This window comes from Erpetoichthys calabaricus, chromosome 7 (genome assembly GCF_900747795.2).
Source record: "Erpetoichthys calabaricus chromosome 7, fErpCal1.3, whole genome shotgun sequence".
Classification (NCBI taxonomy): Eukaryota; Metazoa; Chordata; class Cladistia; order Polypteriformes; family Polypteridae; genus Erpetoichthys; species Erpetoichthys calabaricus.
The window spans coordinates 37,531,429-37,550,571 of NC_041400.2; the positions used below are offsets into that span (position 1 = coordinate 37,531,429).

Here is a 19,143-nt window from a genome sequence, read left to right on the forward strand (position 1 = left end):
AATTACAATCAGATGCATTAAATTTATGAACGATATGCGGTTAATTTCAGTGTATTTGATAAAGCCGCCGCCGTGGATGTGGATCTAAGAAAGAGTAACCACAAAGGAACAGTAGCACTGCTTTGACACTGGGTGCCGCCAGTCTGCAAAACCGGGCGGATAAATTGCGTACGCCAAGGAATGAGTTACTGTGGAAATGTGCGTGGCTTTACGTCAAGTTTAGGTTTTATACATCGCGATTTGAGCGTGGAAAGGTTCGTACGCAACATTTCTGTGCGTACGCACCGTTTATACATGAGGCCCCAGGTCTTATTTAGGGGTTTAAGGGGATGAATGCATATGAACTCACAAGTTTTCACTTTTTATATTCAGTTATATTATATATACAGTAATGTGCAAATGTTTTAGGCAGGTGTGAAAAAATGCTGTAAACAAAGAATGCTTTCAGAAATATAAATAATGATTGTTTATTGTTATCAATTTACAAAATGCAAAGTGAGCGAACAAAAGAAAAATCTAAATCAAATCAATATTTGGTGTTACTACCTTTTGCCTTCAAACCAGCATCAATTCTTATAGGTACACTTGCACAAAGTCAGGTGTATGATCAACCAATTATACCAAACAGGTGCTAATGATCATCAGTGTCACACGTGGGTTGAAACACAGTCATTAACTGAAACAGAAACAGCTGTGTAGGAGGCTTAAAACTGGGTGAGGAACAGCCAAACTCTGCTACCAAGGTGAGGTTGTGGAAGACAGTTTCATGTCATGGCAAGATTGAGCACAGCAACAAGACACAAGGTAGTTATACTGCATCAGCAAGGTCTCTCCCAGACAAAGATTTCAAAGCAGACTGGGGTTTCAAAATGTGCTGTTCAAGCTCTTTTGAAAAAGCACAAAGAAATAGGCAACGTTGAGGATCGTAGATGCAGTGGTCGGCCAAGGAAACTTAGTGCAGCAGATGAAAGACAAATCAAGCTTATTACCTTCGAAATCGGAAGATGTCCAGCAGTGCCATCAGCTCAGAACTGGCAGAAACCAGTGGGACCCAGGTACACCTATCTACTGTCCGGAGAAGTCTGGACAGAAGTGGTCTTCATGGAAGAGTTGCAGCCAAAAAGCCATACCTCCGACGTGGAAACAAGGCCTAGCGACTCAAGTATGCATGAAAATATAGGAACTGGGGTGCAGAAAAATGGCAGCAGGTGCTCTGGACTGATGAGTCAAAATTTGAAATATTTGGCTGTAGCAGAAGGAAGTTTGTTCATCGAAGGGCTGTAGAGCGGTACAATAATGAGTGTCTGCGGGCAACAGTGAAGCATGGTGGAGGTTCCTTGAACGTTTGGGGCTGCATTTCTGCAAATGGAGTTGGAGATTTGGTCAGGATTAATGGTGTTCTCAATGCTGAGAAATACAGGCAGATACTTATCCATCATGCAATTCCATCAGGGAGGCATATGATTGGCCCCAAATTTATTCTGCAGCAGGACAACGACCCCAAACATACAGCCAAAGTCATTAAGAACTATCTTCAGCGTAAAGAAGAACAAGAAGTCCTGGAAGTGCTGGTATGGCCCCCACAGAGCCCTGATCTCAACATCATCGAGTGTGTCTGGGATTACATGAAGAGACAGAAGGATGTGAGGAAGCCTACATCCACAGAAGATCTGTGGTTAGTTCTCCAAGATGTTTGGAACAGCCGAGTTCCTTCAAAAACTGTGTGCAAGTGTATCTAGAAGAACTGATGCTGTTTTGAAGGCAAAGGGTGGTCACACCAAATACTGATTTGATTTAGATTTCTCTTTTGTTCATTCACTGCACTTTGTTGATTGATGAAAATAAATGATTAACACTTCCATTTTTGAAGTTTACAGCATTTTTTCACACCTGCCTAAAACTTTTGCACAGTACTGTATATATATAGTAGGAGGACAATCGGCATCCTGGCCAGGAAGGAGGATGTGTTATTACCCAGATGGGAGGCAAAAACGAACGGACAGATGGGATGCCTGGCTGGACGAGGAAATAACTTTATGTCCGGCCAGACTAATACATTGGATGAGCCAGCAGAAGCTGAGATACGGGAGAGGTTCCACTCCCCATACTCCAGGTGGTAATGGACCTCATATGGCAACCCAGTTGCTTGGGAATTGGAGTCTGCAAGTGCAGTCCTGTCAGGGTCCCTGGGTCTCGGTAGAGGGTGCTGTTGGGGGGACCTCTCTACTTCCTGTATGGCCCAGAAGTACATCCAGGAAGACATACATGACCTCGGAAGCATTCCTGGGCCCAGCATAAAAGGACGCCTGCTGCCACACATGGATGAGTCGGAAGGCAGTGGGCAAAACTCAGTGGAGTTGAGAAGAAGGAAGAAATGTTGGTGCACTGTGCTTTATTTGTGGCTTCCACCTGAGAGGTGATTGTGAAACATGCTTTGGTGGAATAAAATTCCTTTATAGTATTCGCACAATGTCTCTAGTTACTGTATCTCCAGTTTGGGACTCTCTGGCGTCCAGTTGTGGTCACACACACATTATATTATATATTTTTATATATATATATTGTCTTGAGTGGTCTATGGTGCAGGGTGACAACTTTTTAAATAAATAATCATGTCCCCATAAACGTGCAGGACTCCAATTGGGTGGAAGGTCAGTAAAGACGGTGGCAAGTTCAAGAGGCTTCCAGAAGGGTCCAGTAGCATATGCAGGGGTGGGCAAAAGTAGGTTTATAGTTGTGACAGGTTATGCGTTACTACAATAGCTTTAAGAAGATAACTAATACAATAATGAATAAATAATAATACAAAGGACAAACTCTGTGTTTTGCATACTCACAGCTGTAAACCTACTTTTGCCCACCCCTGCGTGTGTGTGTGTGTGTACGCAAAGGTGGAATCCTGTTGTAACAAAATTCACGGGACTATAAAAATATTTCATTATAACAGAAACTTCATTAAAACAAATATGAGGAAAATCCGTATACTATTGTGACCGGGGTCACCTGTGATTCTCTATCTCTAACGGCAGTGGTGCAAGGACGGCTCCATAGCTGCTCCACTGCATCTGCTGAACAGTAAACCAAGGGCAAAGTAATTGGTTGTCCTCTGAAGGATCTGGCTTAGTGCATAACATGCTTGTTGCACAATGTTTAGAACATTTAACACCAGGCTCTGACCTGCTCTTCCTCGCACTCTCTTGGCTGCAACAGCAGCGATTCTGAGCCACTGGTGTTCTTCTAATCTGAAGATGGGAGCTTAAGCAGTGACGATTGCCTCCATGTCATGGCTCCTATCTCAAGTGCTTGGGTACTGAAGTAACAGCTCCTATTGTGAATGAAGTCTTGAGGCTGCACCTGCATTCACTATACAGTAATAAAGTACCTGTATTTTCTTTGGAAACCTGGACTCACCTTTCTGTCTCTTGTGTGGCCTAAGCTTGGCAATACCTGTATAAAAAAACAGCTCTTCTTAAACTGCAAAAAACATTTTATTTGAAAATGAGACATTAGATGTAACTTTGTTTGAGTGTAAACTGATGCCGTTTCCCACTTATTTTTGTTTATTGTAAGAAAACTTTGAGAAGCACTATGAAACTCAAACAGTACAATATCCGCACACGACACAACTACTCACGCAGACGCTCAGTGGAGCACTGACTCAGAGTTTGGCTATGTATATGATGTTGCGCCTACACTCTTGCAGGGACTCCCCGAGACTGGGAGTTTCACAACAGACTGCTACTTTCTTTTGGTCTAACAAGAAACAGACGGCCTGTTGCAGGGTTCCTAAGACTCAGCAAAAGTGTAGGCATGGCATTAAGTATTTTTTGCTTTATTAGCCAGTTTTAGTTGAAAAAATGTTCATTATACTAAAATTCACATTTTGTTAAAATGAAATCTGTTAAACATGATGTTGCATGAACGTTTGTCTGGGACAACAAAAACTATTCATTATTCTGAAAAATCTATTACTTTGGTATTTGCTATAATGAGATTTGAGCTATACTGTATATCTCTATTTATAAAAAAAAATCTTGGAAAGCTTGGAAGGAGACGATACGTGATCTTCTCGGAAGACAATTTGACATCCTGCGAGAGACACTTTAACGTCACGCGAGACAAGGGAGTGAGACAAAAGGACAGCTGCTGTACAGGCTTTTAAATGATCATCGCACAGTGTGACAAGCAGAACATGCGGCACAGCAGCAGCAGCAGAAAGCCAATTTGTCCAAAAGTAATTGGACAAATTAAATAACTGGAAATAAAATGTTCATTTATAATACTTGGTTGAAAACCCTTTGCTGGCAATGACAGCCTGAAGTCTTGAACTCGTGGACATCACCAGATGCTGGGTTTCCTCCTTTTTAATTCTCTGCCAGGCCTTTACTGCAGCGGCTTTCAGTTGCTGTTTGTTTGTGGGCCTTTCTGTCTGAAGTTTAGTCTTCAACAAGTGAAATGCATGCTCAATTGGGTTAAGATCAGGTGACTGACTTGGCCATTCAAGAATTTTCCACTTCTTTGCTTTAATAAACTCCTGGGTTGCTTTGGCTGTATGTTTTGGGTCATTGTCCATCTGTATCATGAAACGCCGCCCAATCAATTTGACTGCATTTAGCTGGATTTGAGCAGACAGTATGTCTCTGAACACCTCAGAATTCATTCGGCTGCTTCTGTCCTGTGTCACATCATCAATAAACACTACTATCTATCTATCTAGTGTCCCAGTGCCACTGGCAGCCATGCACGCCCAAGCCATCACACTGCCTCTACCATATTTTACAGATGATGTGGAATGCTTTGGATAATGAGCTGTTCCACGCCTTCTCCATACTTTGTTCTTGCCATCATTCTGGTAGAGGCTGATCTTGGTTTCATCTGTCCAAAGAATGTTTTTGCAGAACTGTGCTGGCTTTTTTAGCAAAGTCCAATCTAGCCTTTCTATTCTTGAGGCTTATGAGTGGCTTGCACCTTGCAGTACCCCCTCTGTATTTACTTTCATGCAGTCTTCTCTTTATGGTAGACTTGGATATCGATACGCCTACCCCCCTGGAGAGTGCTGTTCACTTGGTTGGCTGTTGTGAAGGGGTTTCTCTTCACCATGGAAATGATTCTGCGATCATCCACCACTGTTGTCTTCCATAGACGTCCTGGTCTTTTTGCATTGCTGAGTTCACCAGTGCTTGCTTTCTTTCTCAAGATGTACCAAACTGTAGACTTTGCCACTTGTAATATTGTAGCAATTTCTCAGATGGGTTTTTTTCTGTTTTCGCAGCTTAAGGATGGCTTCTTTCACCTGCATGGAGAGCTCCTTTGACCGCATGTTGTCTGTTCACAACAAAATCTTCCACATGCAAGCACCACACCTCAAATCAACTCCAGGCCTTTTATCTGCTTAATTGATAATGACATAACGACGGACTTGCCCACACCTGCCCATGAAATAGACTTTGAGTCAATTGTCCAATTACTTTTGAGCCCCTGAAATGAAGGGATTGTGTTACAAAATGCTTTAGTTGCCTCACATTTTTATGCAATCGTTTTGTTCACTCCACTGAATTAAAGCTGAAAGTCTGCACTTCAACTGCATCTGAGTTGTTTCATTTCAAATTCATTGTGGTAATGTACAGAACTAAAATTAGAAAAAGTTGTTTCTGTCCAAATATTTATGGATCTAACTGTACACACATATATATATATATTACATAGTTTACTGTCAAATAATGCAAAGAGTACGCGACACGTGTTTCGCCCTTATTTGGGCTCATCATGCGTACACACTCCACTGCACCCCTTGCGGGGATCAAACCTAGGATGTCAGCGTCAGAGGCGAAGCCCCTTTACGTTGTGCCACAGCGTGTGGTTCGTTTATTTGACAGCCTGGAGATCGGAGTAATTACATTCATAGTATTCGTAGTCTCAAGCACAATCTGATTGTATGGGTGGTTACCTACCAAGTAACGTATGTGGTTGGTCTGCAAGTCGGCAAACATCCGCCACGTCCTTCTCAGTTGTGAGAAGCAGATCACAACTATGTAACATTCTATCATCTGCTTCTCACAACTGATGTTTGACGACTTGCAGACCAACCACATGCGTTACTTGGTAGGTAACCACCCATACAATCAAGTTGTGTTTCAGACTATGAATTCCAAAAGAATATCCGTTTTATTATAATGAAATAAAACAGGACAAACACATAGGATGCATGAAGTTCATATTGTTAATAGCATTTTATATTATGTATAGTTATAACGCCCAGCCTAAATAGACTTGTGGTGTCTCAAATAGTTTTCACAGACATCAGCTTCCTACTCAAGTGATGTTTAAATTATATTTTTTGCAGTATTGTTAGATGCTGTTGTTGGAAGGTTTATGTCTAATTGTGATTTATATTCCTCGAGAATATGGGATGATTTAGAATATTCTGTAATGCTTTTAAAATGAGAGTTTAATTTGTACAGCACGCTCTATCTGAGATATCTTAATGAAAATTGAGTGTTCCTGACAAATTTTATGAGGAGTAAGTGTATCAGATTTCAACAACATCAGCTCACTGGTAGCCAAGTTGTTTCATGCAGACAAACAGACAGCAGACATAATGACAACAACAGGAGGTTCTTTTCACATTACATGTAAATGTGCCTAAAATAACGCAGTTCATGAAAAACAAAGCAGCCATTATTATGAAAAACAACCTCTTTAATAAAAAGACTGATGATGGCTTATGAAGAAATATTTCATGTTAATTTTTCAGGAATGACACTGCATATAAGCATTAAGAAACTTGTACTTACATTATAAGAATGCAATCTCTTTCATTAAACCTTAAACTGCTGCAATATTAAATTATTATAGTTTGCTGATCTTCTTAGTCAAGATCCAGACTGTTACTGATTTCACAGATGACGCCAAGAAATTGGTTACTACTTGTAATCAAATAGTCATTGGCATCTCTGCTTTAACCCGAACTGAAAGTTTATTTAAGCCTGAAAGGGCCTCAAAAGTCCAAGCAATAAAATATGAATGTAATGGAAGTCACAACAAAGCACTTTTTAGGTATGTTAACAAACACAAACTCTGGTTGAACATGGTTTGTACATCTGTCCAAGTTTCTTCCAGTTTCTCCATTACTTTTGTAGCTTCTTTCATTAGTTCTGGCTCCTCAGAAATCAACTTCAGGTGCAACTGTAGTGGGGACAGACAGGGGTTGAGACAAAGAGAAAAGAGCATATAGATTGTTAGGAGTTTTGTGACTTCAAATAAAAATATTTATTTGTAAAATATGAAGTTAAGTTTTTGCTTCTCTCTGTACACAAGACAGATATGCTTGATCCAGTGCTCTGCTTGCCTAATTTGCTCATCCAAATATTTTTCTTTACCTAAAGGAATACTCAATCCAAAGATTATATTCCTTTACAAGTTACATACTCCTAGTTGTTTGTATTGATGAATGAGAAACATTTTTAATCTCACGATTTTATGCAGAACGGACATTTAGTTTCTGATCTAATAGTTGTGTGTGGTGACCGACACTGGACAACAGCAGACAATATCAACAAGGTCCACGGAAAAAAATCTCATGTTACTCGTGTTACATAATGCACATGCCAATTCGTCCAGTTGTATGCTCACAACATACCAAACACATGTAATTTTACTTAAGTATTGTTAAATAAAAATGCTCTCATCAACAAAAATGGAATTCACTCACACCGAACGAGCATGTGAACTGTAAGTCCACCTCCTGTGTTTACATTCGTGTTCATAGCGGTGAAGAATAACTGGAGTACCTCAGGACTATTTAGTGGCAGTCTGTGAAGTTCCACGAGTGAACTGACCTTCTGCTTGTTGAAGCATTGCAGATTAAGTGCAGCACATTCTCTTCTTGCGTTTTCAGGTGCTTCTCTCTAAGCTGCTATTGGGCAGGACTTGTGACCAATGAATGTGGGGAGAATTCAAATTCCTGTTTGCATCTAAGCATGTTCCTTTTTAGTTCAACTGAGCGTTTTCTAGAGATGGTTTATTTAAAAAATGTTAGCAAAAAAACAAAATGAAATGAGGCTGATGTGACACGAGTAATGTGAGATTTTTTATTGACTTTTTAATATTGTTTGCTGTTGTTGCCCCAGACTTCTATGAGAACACAAACTATGTCATCTTTGTTTTGCATGAAAATATGACAAAAAAAATTCTCAGCCACTACTACAAACTACATGCCGCAAATAACAACACACGTACATAATAAAATAATTTTTGGTGAAGAATTCCTTTAAGCTACAGGAATAAAGCTAGAAAAATAAAAGCTAACAATACAAATGCCAAAATGTTCAGTGTATATCAGTACATATAAGTACACACAGGATCAAGTACAAGGAGGGTGGAAGGAAGACATGGACAAGGGAACACAAAGTGCGGTAAATACAGACCAGCTGAAACACTAGTGCTCATGCCTTCCCATTAACTTGAAAAAGTCTGAATGTGCAAAAAGGTAAGTTATTATTGTTTATTGAGTAGATATCCTTCACTAAGATGACTGTACATACTATAAAGCTGATTGGAAAACCAGAAATCAAAGAGTTAAGAAGTAATAGCAAATGAAAATTTAAGCACTAGAAACTTCAACTTAAAAGTGCTACGATTTGATGCTAAACTAACGCACCCAATAGCAACAGAAGAAAAATAAAGTCAATTGAGGTGTGACGATGCGGGTTTGCGGCATACTCCCATCTGCTGTCCGGGAGCCCTTAACCCGACACCGTTGGTACTGTTACCGATGAGCTAAGCAGTGAGGCAACAACATAGCAAGGGGATGGTGCAAAAGTGTCAAGTGCTTTTATTAAAACACCACAACAAAACAGTGTTCAAATAAATAAAGTGCAGTGACTCAAAAAAAAAAAGTCTTCATTAAATAAATAATCCATAAAAACAAACATGAAACGTGGCGGTTAAAAAGAATACAAAAAGGTCTTCTTAAAAACAACGAGTTTAACACCATACAGAAAGCTGTCCTTTTAAAAATCCGGTGCATCCTTCTACTACTGCTGGCGACTCCCCTGCTTCCCGTTTGGGCTTCTTAATAGAGGAGCCACCCTGGCTGCAGCTGACCTGCTCTGCCTGTTCGGTTTGCCTCACCGACTCCTGGCTCCGGTAGGATCCTCCAAACAGCGACTTGGGATTCCCCAGCGACCAGGGCTCTCACACTGGGGACACCACGTCCCAAGTCCTGACTCCCACTGCCTTCTGCGGAGAGTCATCCGCTTTTCATCACTGGTCACTCCCGCTACATGATCACTCAGCGGGAGCGACCACTACTACTACTCCCGGGTGTCGGCCCAACACCCAGGCTTCCTGCACAGCTGCATGCGAGCCTGCACTCGCTCACTCGCTCTCCCACACTGGCGCTCTCTCTCTCTCTCTATTACTTCCTGCTTTCTCCTGCCACCTCCGTTCGTGACTCTTCCTTTTCTTTTTCTCCCTTAACGACTCGCACTTCTATTTATCAAGAGGGCATGGCAGCTGTGGCAAATTAGCAGCCCCAGGAACAATCACGGATGCAGACGATGTCTCACCTGTGCACTTAGGTGAGAAATACGCACACTGCAAATCGCCATGAGAACCGCTTCAGCCACACTACCACCACGCCCCCTCACCAAGCTGCGAGCGCGGTGATTATGTATTTTAAAAACTGTGGACCCGCTATACCACATGAGGATTTATGGGTTTAGAACATTATAGGGTCATTACTGTCACATTTACAGGTCAGGTCAGGTCAGGTTGAGGAGCATGCACTGGTACAGGATGTTGCCACACCCTCCACACAATGAAACAGCTCGAGATCCTGGTTGGCAACACACCAGGCAGACAAACGGTCCAGTCCCACCCTCCAGAAATGACCATTTATCTGCCGCAGGTGTCCCCTTGGCCTGGTCCAGCTGCTCGGGTCCTCAACAATGTGGATTCTGCAAGCCAGATCACCCTCGGGGAATCACACCACATGGCCGTAGTGCTGTAACTGACGCTTCCTCACAATGCAGGTAATGTGCCATTCAGGACTCCATGAGCAACCACTCATTCGACACAAAGCCAAAGCGGCGGTACCCAAGGATGTTCTGAAGAGTCACAGTACCAAAAGAGTCCAGTCTTCATCTCAGATCACTGGATAACGTCCATGTCTCACAAGCGTATAGCAAGACAGAAAGCACTAGGTCTCTAAAGACTTGTACACAGTAGAGTAAAATTCTTACTTGCATATGCTAATCAGCAAGTAAAACACCACCACTTTTTAATGGCATGATTACTAAGCAGAACTTCTTTACCTTGAAACTTATAAAGTTATAAAAGGCTCTGGATGTCCAGAAGAGTTTAAAGGATAAAAAGCTTATTAAGCCATAAGGTGCTTTACGATGTTGTGCATCTCCAAGAGGCACATAGGTATCAGAAAGCTGGCAGCAGAGCTTTATGTCACAATTAAATGAGGAAAATTATACATTAAAAGAATTTTTTATGTCTTGCAAAAAAAAAACCAGACACTAAACATGCTATCAAAGCACAGCGGTTTTAAAATGGGATTGAAAGCTAGCTTATATTACTATAATTATGTCATGATGTATATTGTGGTGCATTTCATCCTCCACCACATTCTATTATGTTTTATTATGCATTATGGCACTATTTGTCTTACAGACTAGCAACTTGATTCCTGCACTAAGTACTGGCAATAACATTCAGCACCTCTGAAGATGTTGTTGACGGGAGACTGAGCCAAAGTTGTGGGTAAAGTAGGGATTTCTTCAGTGCTGTAGTATGAAGGACAGGCATGCTATGCTGTACTCAATTCCTGTCTACCACTGACATTTGTTCTACCTCATACATTATATTCACTGACAAGGCCATAATGAGTTACAAAATATATATTTTTTTATATTTCAAAGAGCTCATACACCACCTTATTTAACTACAATATAACCTGTTCTAGCAAAATGTATTATTATACAAGGTGCTACAAAAACATCATTTGTCATTGTCTAGCATTGATCACTATTGGGTACCATTCTATCAGAAATATTATGATGCCTTTTCTCCATGAAAGCACAAGACTAAAATTTTTTCCCCGACTACCACTACAAACTACATGAGGTAAGAAGTAGCATTTAAAAAATAAAACTTCCTTTAATGCTTGTGCTTTAAACTCAGTTCGGGAAGGGTCACAATGGCTTCGTTGTGTATAAGTCTGTACAATTCTTTCTGTTAATGATACATAATGCTTTACCAAATTATATCGCTTGGCAGCACAAAGTATGTCTCATTAGCAGCAGTAATTGGCTACTCATTAAGAAAGTGGCTTGAAAGAAATCCTACAGCCACTACAGTCATCCACAAAGTGAGCTGGAGACCCCTGCACTACACAATCATTTGCTTTGGTCCAACTAGCAAGAGAAAATGAAAGGCCTTTGAATAACAAACTAGAAGAAATAACTAGATGTCTTTTTTGGAGCCTTCTAGCACTCAGTGACAGTTTGCCTAAATTCAAGTTTACGTCAGAATAAGAGGACTGGTCACTGATGTTTACTTGACTGTGTTTTGCTCTTCTGATTGTTTTACCATTTAAAGAATTTGCATTACATTTCTTGTATTTTTTGCTTAATATAATTATCTAGTTTATTGGTGGCATTTCCTTGGTACATCACACTTCTGGATTGCATAACTATTCTATCTAAAAAAAGAAATGGGTGAATCTCTTCAGGAAGTTATATTCATGCAAAACTGTTTTTCTAGACCAAGTTAGCGATATATTAATGCAGAATTGTTTTTATTATCAGTAAATGCAACGTAAAATTTAACTGATATGATTTAAAGGTTATATTTGAGTATTATAGATAGACAGCTACTTCTGTGGTATGTAAAAGTCTGGGACTGTTGAATTTCTATACGTAAAAGGGAAAATTACACATTTATGATCACTGAAACAGAAAGCATTTGAGTTTCAGCAAAAGATAATAAATATCAAATCCTATATTTACTTCTCAAATCCTTGAAAGCTTGATGTTTCAAAATTAGCAGCTTTATCTTCTTCTTCTTCTTTATGTGGAATTAATTTCTTTGTTATTGAATGATAATCATAAGAGAAAAGATTAATACTGTACATAATAAAAGAAACCAAGCAACTCTTAATAGTAACAATAATGCAACTGATTAAAAAAAAAAGAAGATGTACAAAATATCACATCATACCTACAAGAAACCCTAGCATTAGTAGGTTGAAGACAGATTACCTTAGGATTCAAAGGTGTTACAACATAATGTTCTCAGTTAATGCAATTCAGATGGGTTGGGAGGGCTGGAACCTATCACATAACATTAGGAGCAAGGCAGGAAACTGCTCAACAAACACTGATGTGTGGCACAAAAATTGTCCCTGTCTGCTGCACCAGAATGCGTGAAAACAGAAGGACCAGTAACCATTAAAGGCTGCGATTTCTCATTCACTTAACAACAAGATTTGTTCATTAGTAATCAACAGTTTGCACATTTTTGCGCTGAACTTAAGCACATTTACCTATAATTCAATAAAAAAAACTGTGTTATGTGTTGATAAATATGGTAACCAAGAACTAGACCTTTTACTTAATAATCTATGTGAAGATGGATCAAGTTGCCATCATACCAACATCTGAACACAGGGCCAGCAGCATGATAAAGTGTCAAATTAAGGCAACATCCAGAAAGCACCAGGCATCACAATCTTTACTAGACAGATCAAACATTTTTTTTTTCTCTACTTCTGGTGTTTACTCAGAACATACTTGTGACACACAAACCAAAAACTATAGAAAGAGCGGAGTATAGAGGACCAAAAATCATATCAAGATACCATCAAAAATGTTGACAGTCTCACTACATACCAGTTTAATGAATCAGTATATTCTTTACGGACTGAAACACACCTCCTTATCTGTCAGTATATATTTTTAACGCTCTGCTACTCAAATGGATATGACAGGAGGTATTCACCTCTCTGGCCTGAGCTAATGAAAGTGGAGTTCTTCCTTCTTACTCACTCACGCTGCTGCTGAGCAAATGCAGCACAAGACATTAATGTTTCCATTTCTCTTGACCTGCTTCAAATCAGAGACTTTGCACATGCATATCGTATATACTCGCAGAGAAGTTCTCCTGCGGATAAGTCGGGACTTGATTTTACTGTATAATTTCTGGTATTTTATAATGTTGGTTGTGTAAGTCGAATGTGGAAAACTCACGCTGTTGGTCCAAGAGATTATGATACGCTAACACCCACCTGAGAGAGTAACCACGGAGCACACTGCCTTTTATTTCAATGTATTGTGCCTACGTGACTACACGGTAATACATGAACTATTTCCGAAGCAACGTTTGCACTGTTTTGTGTTTTTGTATCTCACACCCACATCCCTTATCTACGATGGAGCGTTCGATCAGAAGAAAATATGAAGCTGGTTTTAAATTAAACGTCGTTGAAGTGGTGAAAGAAATTGGTAACTGCGCTGCTGCAACAAAATTTGATACATCTGAGAAACTGATGTGAGATTGGAGTAGGCAAGATGTTAAAAAAAAAATGAAGTGTCGCATTTCTGAACGGGCGTATAAGTCGGGGTCTGATTTTATGATTGATTTTTCAGGTGTCAACACCCGACTTATACATGAGTCTATACGGTACATTATTTTGTCCATCCATCCATCCATTGTCCAACCTGCTGAATCCGAACACAGGGTCACGGGGGTCTGCTACATTATTTTGTCACACCTACTTAATCCAATGCAAAGTTGAGGGAGGCTGGAGCTGGCATCAATTCACCAATCAGATTGAACCACACATCTCATTTCTGGGCAACACTCTTTAAGGAACAGGCTCACTTACTACACAATTAACATGCAAGTCCATACACAAAGACATTACCTTTAAAATAATAATACACCAAAATGAACTCATAAATTCTATTGTCTTTTGTATGCTTAGATTTAATTTGTTTGATGATATTTTTTGTAATAAATGTAGTATATCTGCTTCATCTGTATGTTCTTCCTTCTCGGACTGGCAGATATCTGTTACATTGTTTCAATTTTAGAAAAATTGCAGGAAATAATTCAGTGTCATTATTTAGCCAGAATCACCACATTTCCACTGAGAAGGGGAGTATAACATTTCATTGAAATATTTTTTCACGTTTAACTACTAATATTAAGATTTTCATACTTGGAGTAAATTATATAGATAAATTATATTAACACACTGGCCGTTATCATTACATGTTATTACATTTTAATCTGCTCTTGTACATATGTTTGGTATTAATACTTTCTGCTTTAAAACATGTGATGGTGTTTATTCAAGCCCAACGGGTTTTTACCAATGGAAAGAAAAGTGTATTAGTTATCATGAACTCGAACCTCCAAGAGCTTAAGATTAAATGTTGAATCATCATATTTGCATTTTCTCCCACTGTTTCATACAATTAACGAATGCAAGTGTAATTAACCATTATGTTCTCTGCAATATACTGGTACTCCATGGAAGTGGAGGAGCGTGGGGTACATTCCTGTTACACAACACTACAGGGATAGGCCCCAGCCTCCCATGATCGTATAATAGATTAGACAGGTTAGAAAATGAATGAATAGACAAGTGGATGGGTTATAATTGGTGTTGATCAGCGACATTTGCCAAACAATTTCTCAAAAAGAATATGCTGTGTTTGCTGGCGACCTTGCTCTCTGAATAATTTCCTGGAAATTCGTTGTGTGGCCGACTTAGATAAACTCCCCCCCCCAGCATCCCATGATGCTCTGTGAGGCCAGCGTAATATCAGACCTTTAACAGTCAATGTAGCAAAAGACAACTGGAAATGTGTTGGTGTATGTGTATCTTAAGTATAATGTCTTTTTGTTTGGAATTGTGTGTGACCTGTGCACAATACATGAGCCTACCTCTTTAATAGTATTTCCCAGATTGCTGTGCAGTTGATGCAAACAGGAAGAAGTGAAGAATCCATGTGTGTGTTGTGCTTATAAGGTAGCAGTGTAAATGAACAAGAAAAAGTGTCACAGAAAAAAAAAAACAACAACTTTTCAGGTCATGAGAGATGAATACCTGTTATCATATCTGTGTGGAGCAAGTCTTGGTGAATTTATGCTTACTGCAGGCCACTGTCTGCAAGAAATTTTACTGTACTAATATTTAATTCTATCAATTTTTTCTTATGGAGGCACGGTGGTGAAGTGGTTGGCACTGCTGCCTCACAAGTCAGGTCACATTTTTGGTCACAATAATCAGTCCAACACAATTAACAGACATTTCCATTTCCAAACTTTAAAGACCACTGCACCATTATTATACTCTCAAAATTAGCTCTGTTCCTCCTTCCTTATTAACTTCAATTTATTTTGAAAAATTCAGGGAAGTTCCCGATTATTTAACATTTACCTGAACACCAGGCAAAGCAAAGTCAGCAGGGTTTTCTCATTACTACTTATGACTTATGCTAGTAAAGCACTGATGCAGAGACTTTCTATATTGCTTCTAGAATCTTTCCCCAAAATCTTTAAAGTTTTTGTTGCGTTTGTTTATTGGTTTTCCATTTACAAACATGTATTATTTGGCAAAAGTAATTTGGCACCTAGAGTAATTTTATCTTATTTTTTTAGAATTTCAATGGATAATTGACTTTACAGTTTTTAATTCTTGTTTTTAATATATTAATATTACCATGCACTGAGATTTAAATAAGAATTTTTACAAAAAAAGTGAAAACGTGAAAGAATACTGTGATCACAATATATAGGCACACAGAACACCCCCATACAGTGCAGCCCAGTGGTTCTTAAGTTCAGTCCTGTGGATCCATTTTCATTTTCTACAGGTGCTCTGCAAATGTACAAATCTACAAATGTAAAAGCAACAGCTCTTGTCTAGTGCAGAACAAAAATTATATCAGGTTTACAAAATGTGGCACAGCAGTTAAGAGTGTTACTTGTAAAGGAAATTTACATGTAAATTGCCTAAAGTATATTATTTGTTGATAAAAAAATATTTGTGCAGTTGTTAGTACAGTTTGCACACAATCCACTGTCCTGACTTGTCCAAAACAGGAAATGCAATGAAAGCGAGTCAACCGTAAGCAAAAGCTCAAGATACAACTTTGCTGCCATCTTGTGACAAAATATATTAATGCAGTCCCAGAACATCAATGAAAAAGAACAAGCTGCTTAGCTTGGAACAGATTATCAAAATGCAAAAACAAGACACGGCTTGCCAAAGTTCAATAAAGAGTATTAATAATCCCCACAGTACATAAAGTTTGCATTACACACTTAAAAATGTTGGTCACCACAGATAAAAACTTTTCATTTTTACTTCAACTCCAAGTTTAAATAAATGACGAAAACATTTTCCTGATTTCCCTGGTTAACAATTCATGGACACATTGCTCAGCATGTTTCTGAAACATTTTTTAAACCCAGGTTAAGACTTTCACATTAAAAAGATGCATAAGAATAGAAACACAAAAATATACCTTAGCATACACATTTCTTTCTGAAATATATCATTAGTTTACTGTGGTTGCATTTTTTTACCATTTCATAAATTTCAAATTCTCATTTTCATTAAGTAGTACTAAATGATGTATTTTGTACTAAAGTTAATACAACTGATTGTATATTTATGATGACGACTTGGCATTAAATCTTTTAGCATTAGCTGAGAACTTAGCCCCTTAAACTACTAAATTTATTATTCTACAAATGAATTAAAGTGTGCTGAAACTGGTTTTCATTTTCAATGCCAGAAAGGAGGAACTGACAAAATAGATATTCGATCAGTTATGTTATCTACTTAAATTTTACCTTTTAAAAATAAAGGAAATACATCCTCCTATTATTTTGAAAGAAAATGATTATGAATAAACAAGGAAGCCTGATCTTAACCCATTAGAACACACACCTGCAGGACACGAAACAGGGGGCAGCCTCTAATAAGAACTCATAAAAATAGTGAGGACTTGACTATGAAGAGAACACTTCTTGAAAAAGCAATACACACCTCATAAAAAAAGAGTACTGCAAAGAGGAGAAAGAGCTGAATGGAAAGCCATAATTAACTCAGAAGCAACAACTATTACACCATATCACAAATCTCAAACATAATGCTGCATGTTGATGTAGAATAACAACAGGGCAAACTTTATACAATTTAGAAAATCAATCCAGATGTATACATTTTGCTATCAAGAATATTTCAGTGGATTGAACTGGAGACACCTTGATGTCATTAAAGTCAACATCCTTCTTAAAATAGTTGGAAACAATTTTAATAAGTGGACAGAGCTCAGAAAGCCTTCACTTTAAAGTCTAAGGGGGTGCTGCCAGTCACCATTATGATATACTGTATTTATAGTTATTGTATGGCATACTGGGCTCATAAGTGGAAACACGCGTTTAAGAGAAAATGGATCTTTGCTGTACACAGGAAATGGCAGAATTAATATAAGTACAACACATAATTCATACATTTCAAAATCTCAGTGTGGATCCTGCACATATGGGTCCCTGGTTTAATGGCATTAAAAATCAGCTAGGAAATATTAATCCCTGGTGTACACTGTAGGAATGAAGATTATATTCTGGGGAATAAAATAAAAAAATGAACTGAAACAATACAACGGGACACATTACTTGTGTTTGAGTTCCTTAGCACAGGGGTCCCCAACCCCCGGTCCGCGGCCCACTACTGGGCTGCAGCCGTCTGACAGCCGGGCCGCGAGAGAACTGCTGGCAACGGCAACTCACTCAGACTTTTCAGAACGCTTGGCGGGCGGGGCTTTGCAGCGGTGCAGAGAGGAGAGAGACCGAGGTGAGAGAGTATTACAACAAAGTATTTTTATGGTCCCGACAGTTTCCCCATATGACACGAGTCTATAGAAATCGCGTTGCTACGAAGTACATTCAGCAGATGCTTTCATTACAACGAAGTGACCTTGAAATGCCTGAATGAATCATCCACAGAGCAGTTAGATCTGTAGTCGCAGCTCAGTTGTGCACGTTTGCACAACGATCCCCAAACAGAAACATTGTAAAAAAATCTCTTCCTTCGAACTTTCCTCGTACATTTTTTTTGTTTTTTTTTTGCTGTTTTTGTTTTCTGTGGTTTTCAGTGATTCCTTTTGCTTATTGCTTGTCAACATTTGAAAAACATCCATTGGGATTTAACTCATTGTCACCCTCCTATAGAAACGGCAGACACAAAAAAAAGATAGCAGTGTTAATGTTTGTGATGTGCAATCTGTTGGAATGGCAAATGTAAAGCATATGTCTTTGTTATATGCAAAAAAAGAAGAAAAATCTCGGGTTGCAAACGTATGCGAACTGCTTAATAACTTTAATAATAATAGAAATGTTATGTAAATTGTGTATAAAACTACCCCCCCAACCAACCCCCCCGACCGGTCCATGGAAAAATTTGCATCTAATATAAAGTGGTCCTTGCTGTCAAAAAGGTTGGGGACCACTGCCTTAGCAGATCAAGTTAATCAAAGTAGAAAGATTTCAATACTGAGACAAAAACGCTGGCAGATTTAATAATTACACACATGCCTAGGATTCTCAAAAATGAATATTACAATTTTAACTAATTCAGAAAATAAAGTCTTATTTTTTCCTTCTGAACAAATATTTATATGACAGGTTTACCCTATAGCTGTCAGAGTTGATAAATACTGTATGTATGTGCGTGACATCATAAAACACAAGTTTGCTGGGAGATGGTCTGGCTGTGTCAGTTTATATTTTGTATCCTGTACTGCAGTGGTCCCCAACCTTTTTGACAGCAAGGACCACTTTATTAGATGCAAATTTTCCCACGGACTATCCGGGGTTGGGGGGGGGGGGGGGTTAGTTGGGGGGGGGGCAGTTTTATACACAATTTACAATTTTTTGTTTACTGCACAATTGGAATACAATTATACCACCTAGAATACAGTTTTCTCTAGATGTACATTATGTTCTTGCCCTGTGCCCACTTGTTTGAGTGATTTTTGTCTTCTTCTGGGAATGCATCATGGTACAACAAAACTTTCAGGAGGCTGTTCACAGGGGATTTCATTTCATAAC

General features: G+C 38.9%; 1 protein-coding gene across 2 annotated transcripts in view; it reads right to left on the bottom strand.

The window, feature by feature from the left end:
* Window positions 1-6,706: 6,706 nt before the first annotated feature.
* Window positions 6,707-19,143, bottom strand: part of wdr36 (WD repeat domain 36) — a 101,398-nt gene continuing 88,961 nt past the window's right edge. For both annotated transcript variants that reach the window (XM_051929594.1, XM_028804827.2), the window contains one exon: window positions 6,707-7,185. In XM_051929594.1, the coding sequence (XP_051785554.1) occupies window positions 7,036-7,185 (150 nt within the window). In that variant the 3' untranslated portion in view covers window positions 6,707-7,035. The remainder of the gene's footprint in view (window positions 7,186-19,143) is intronic.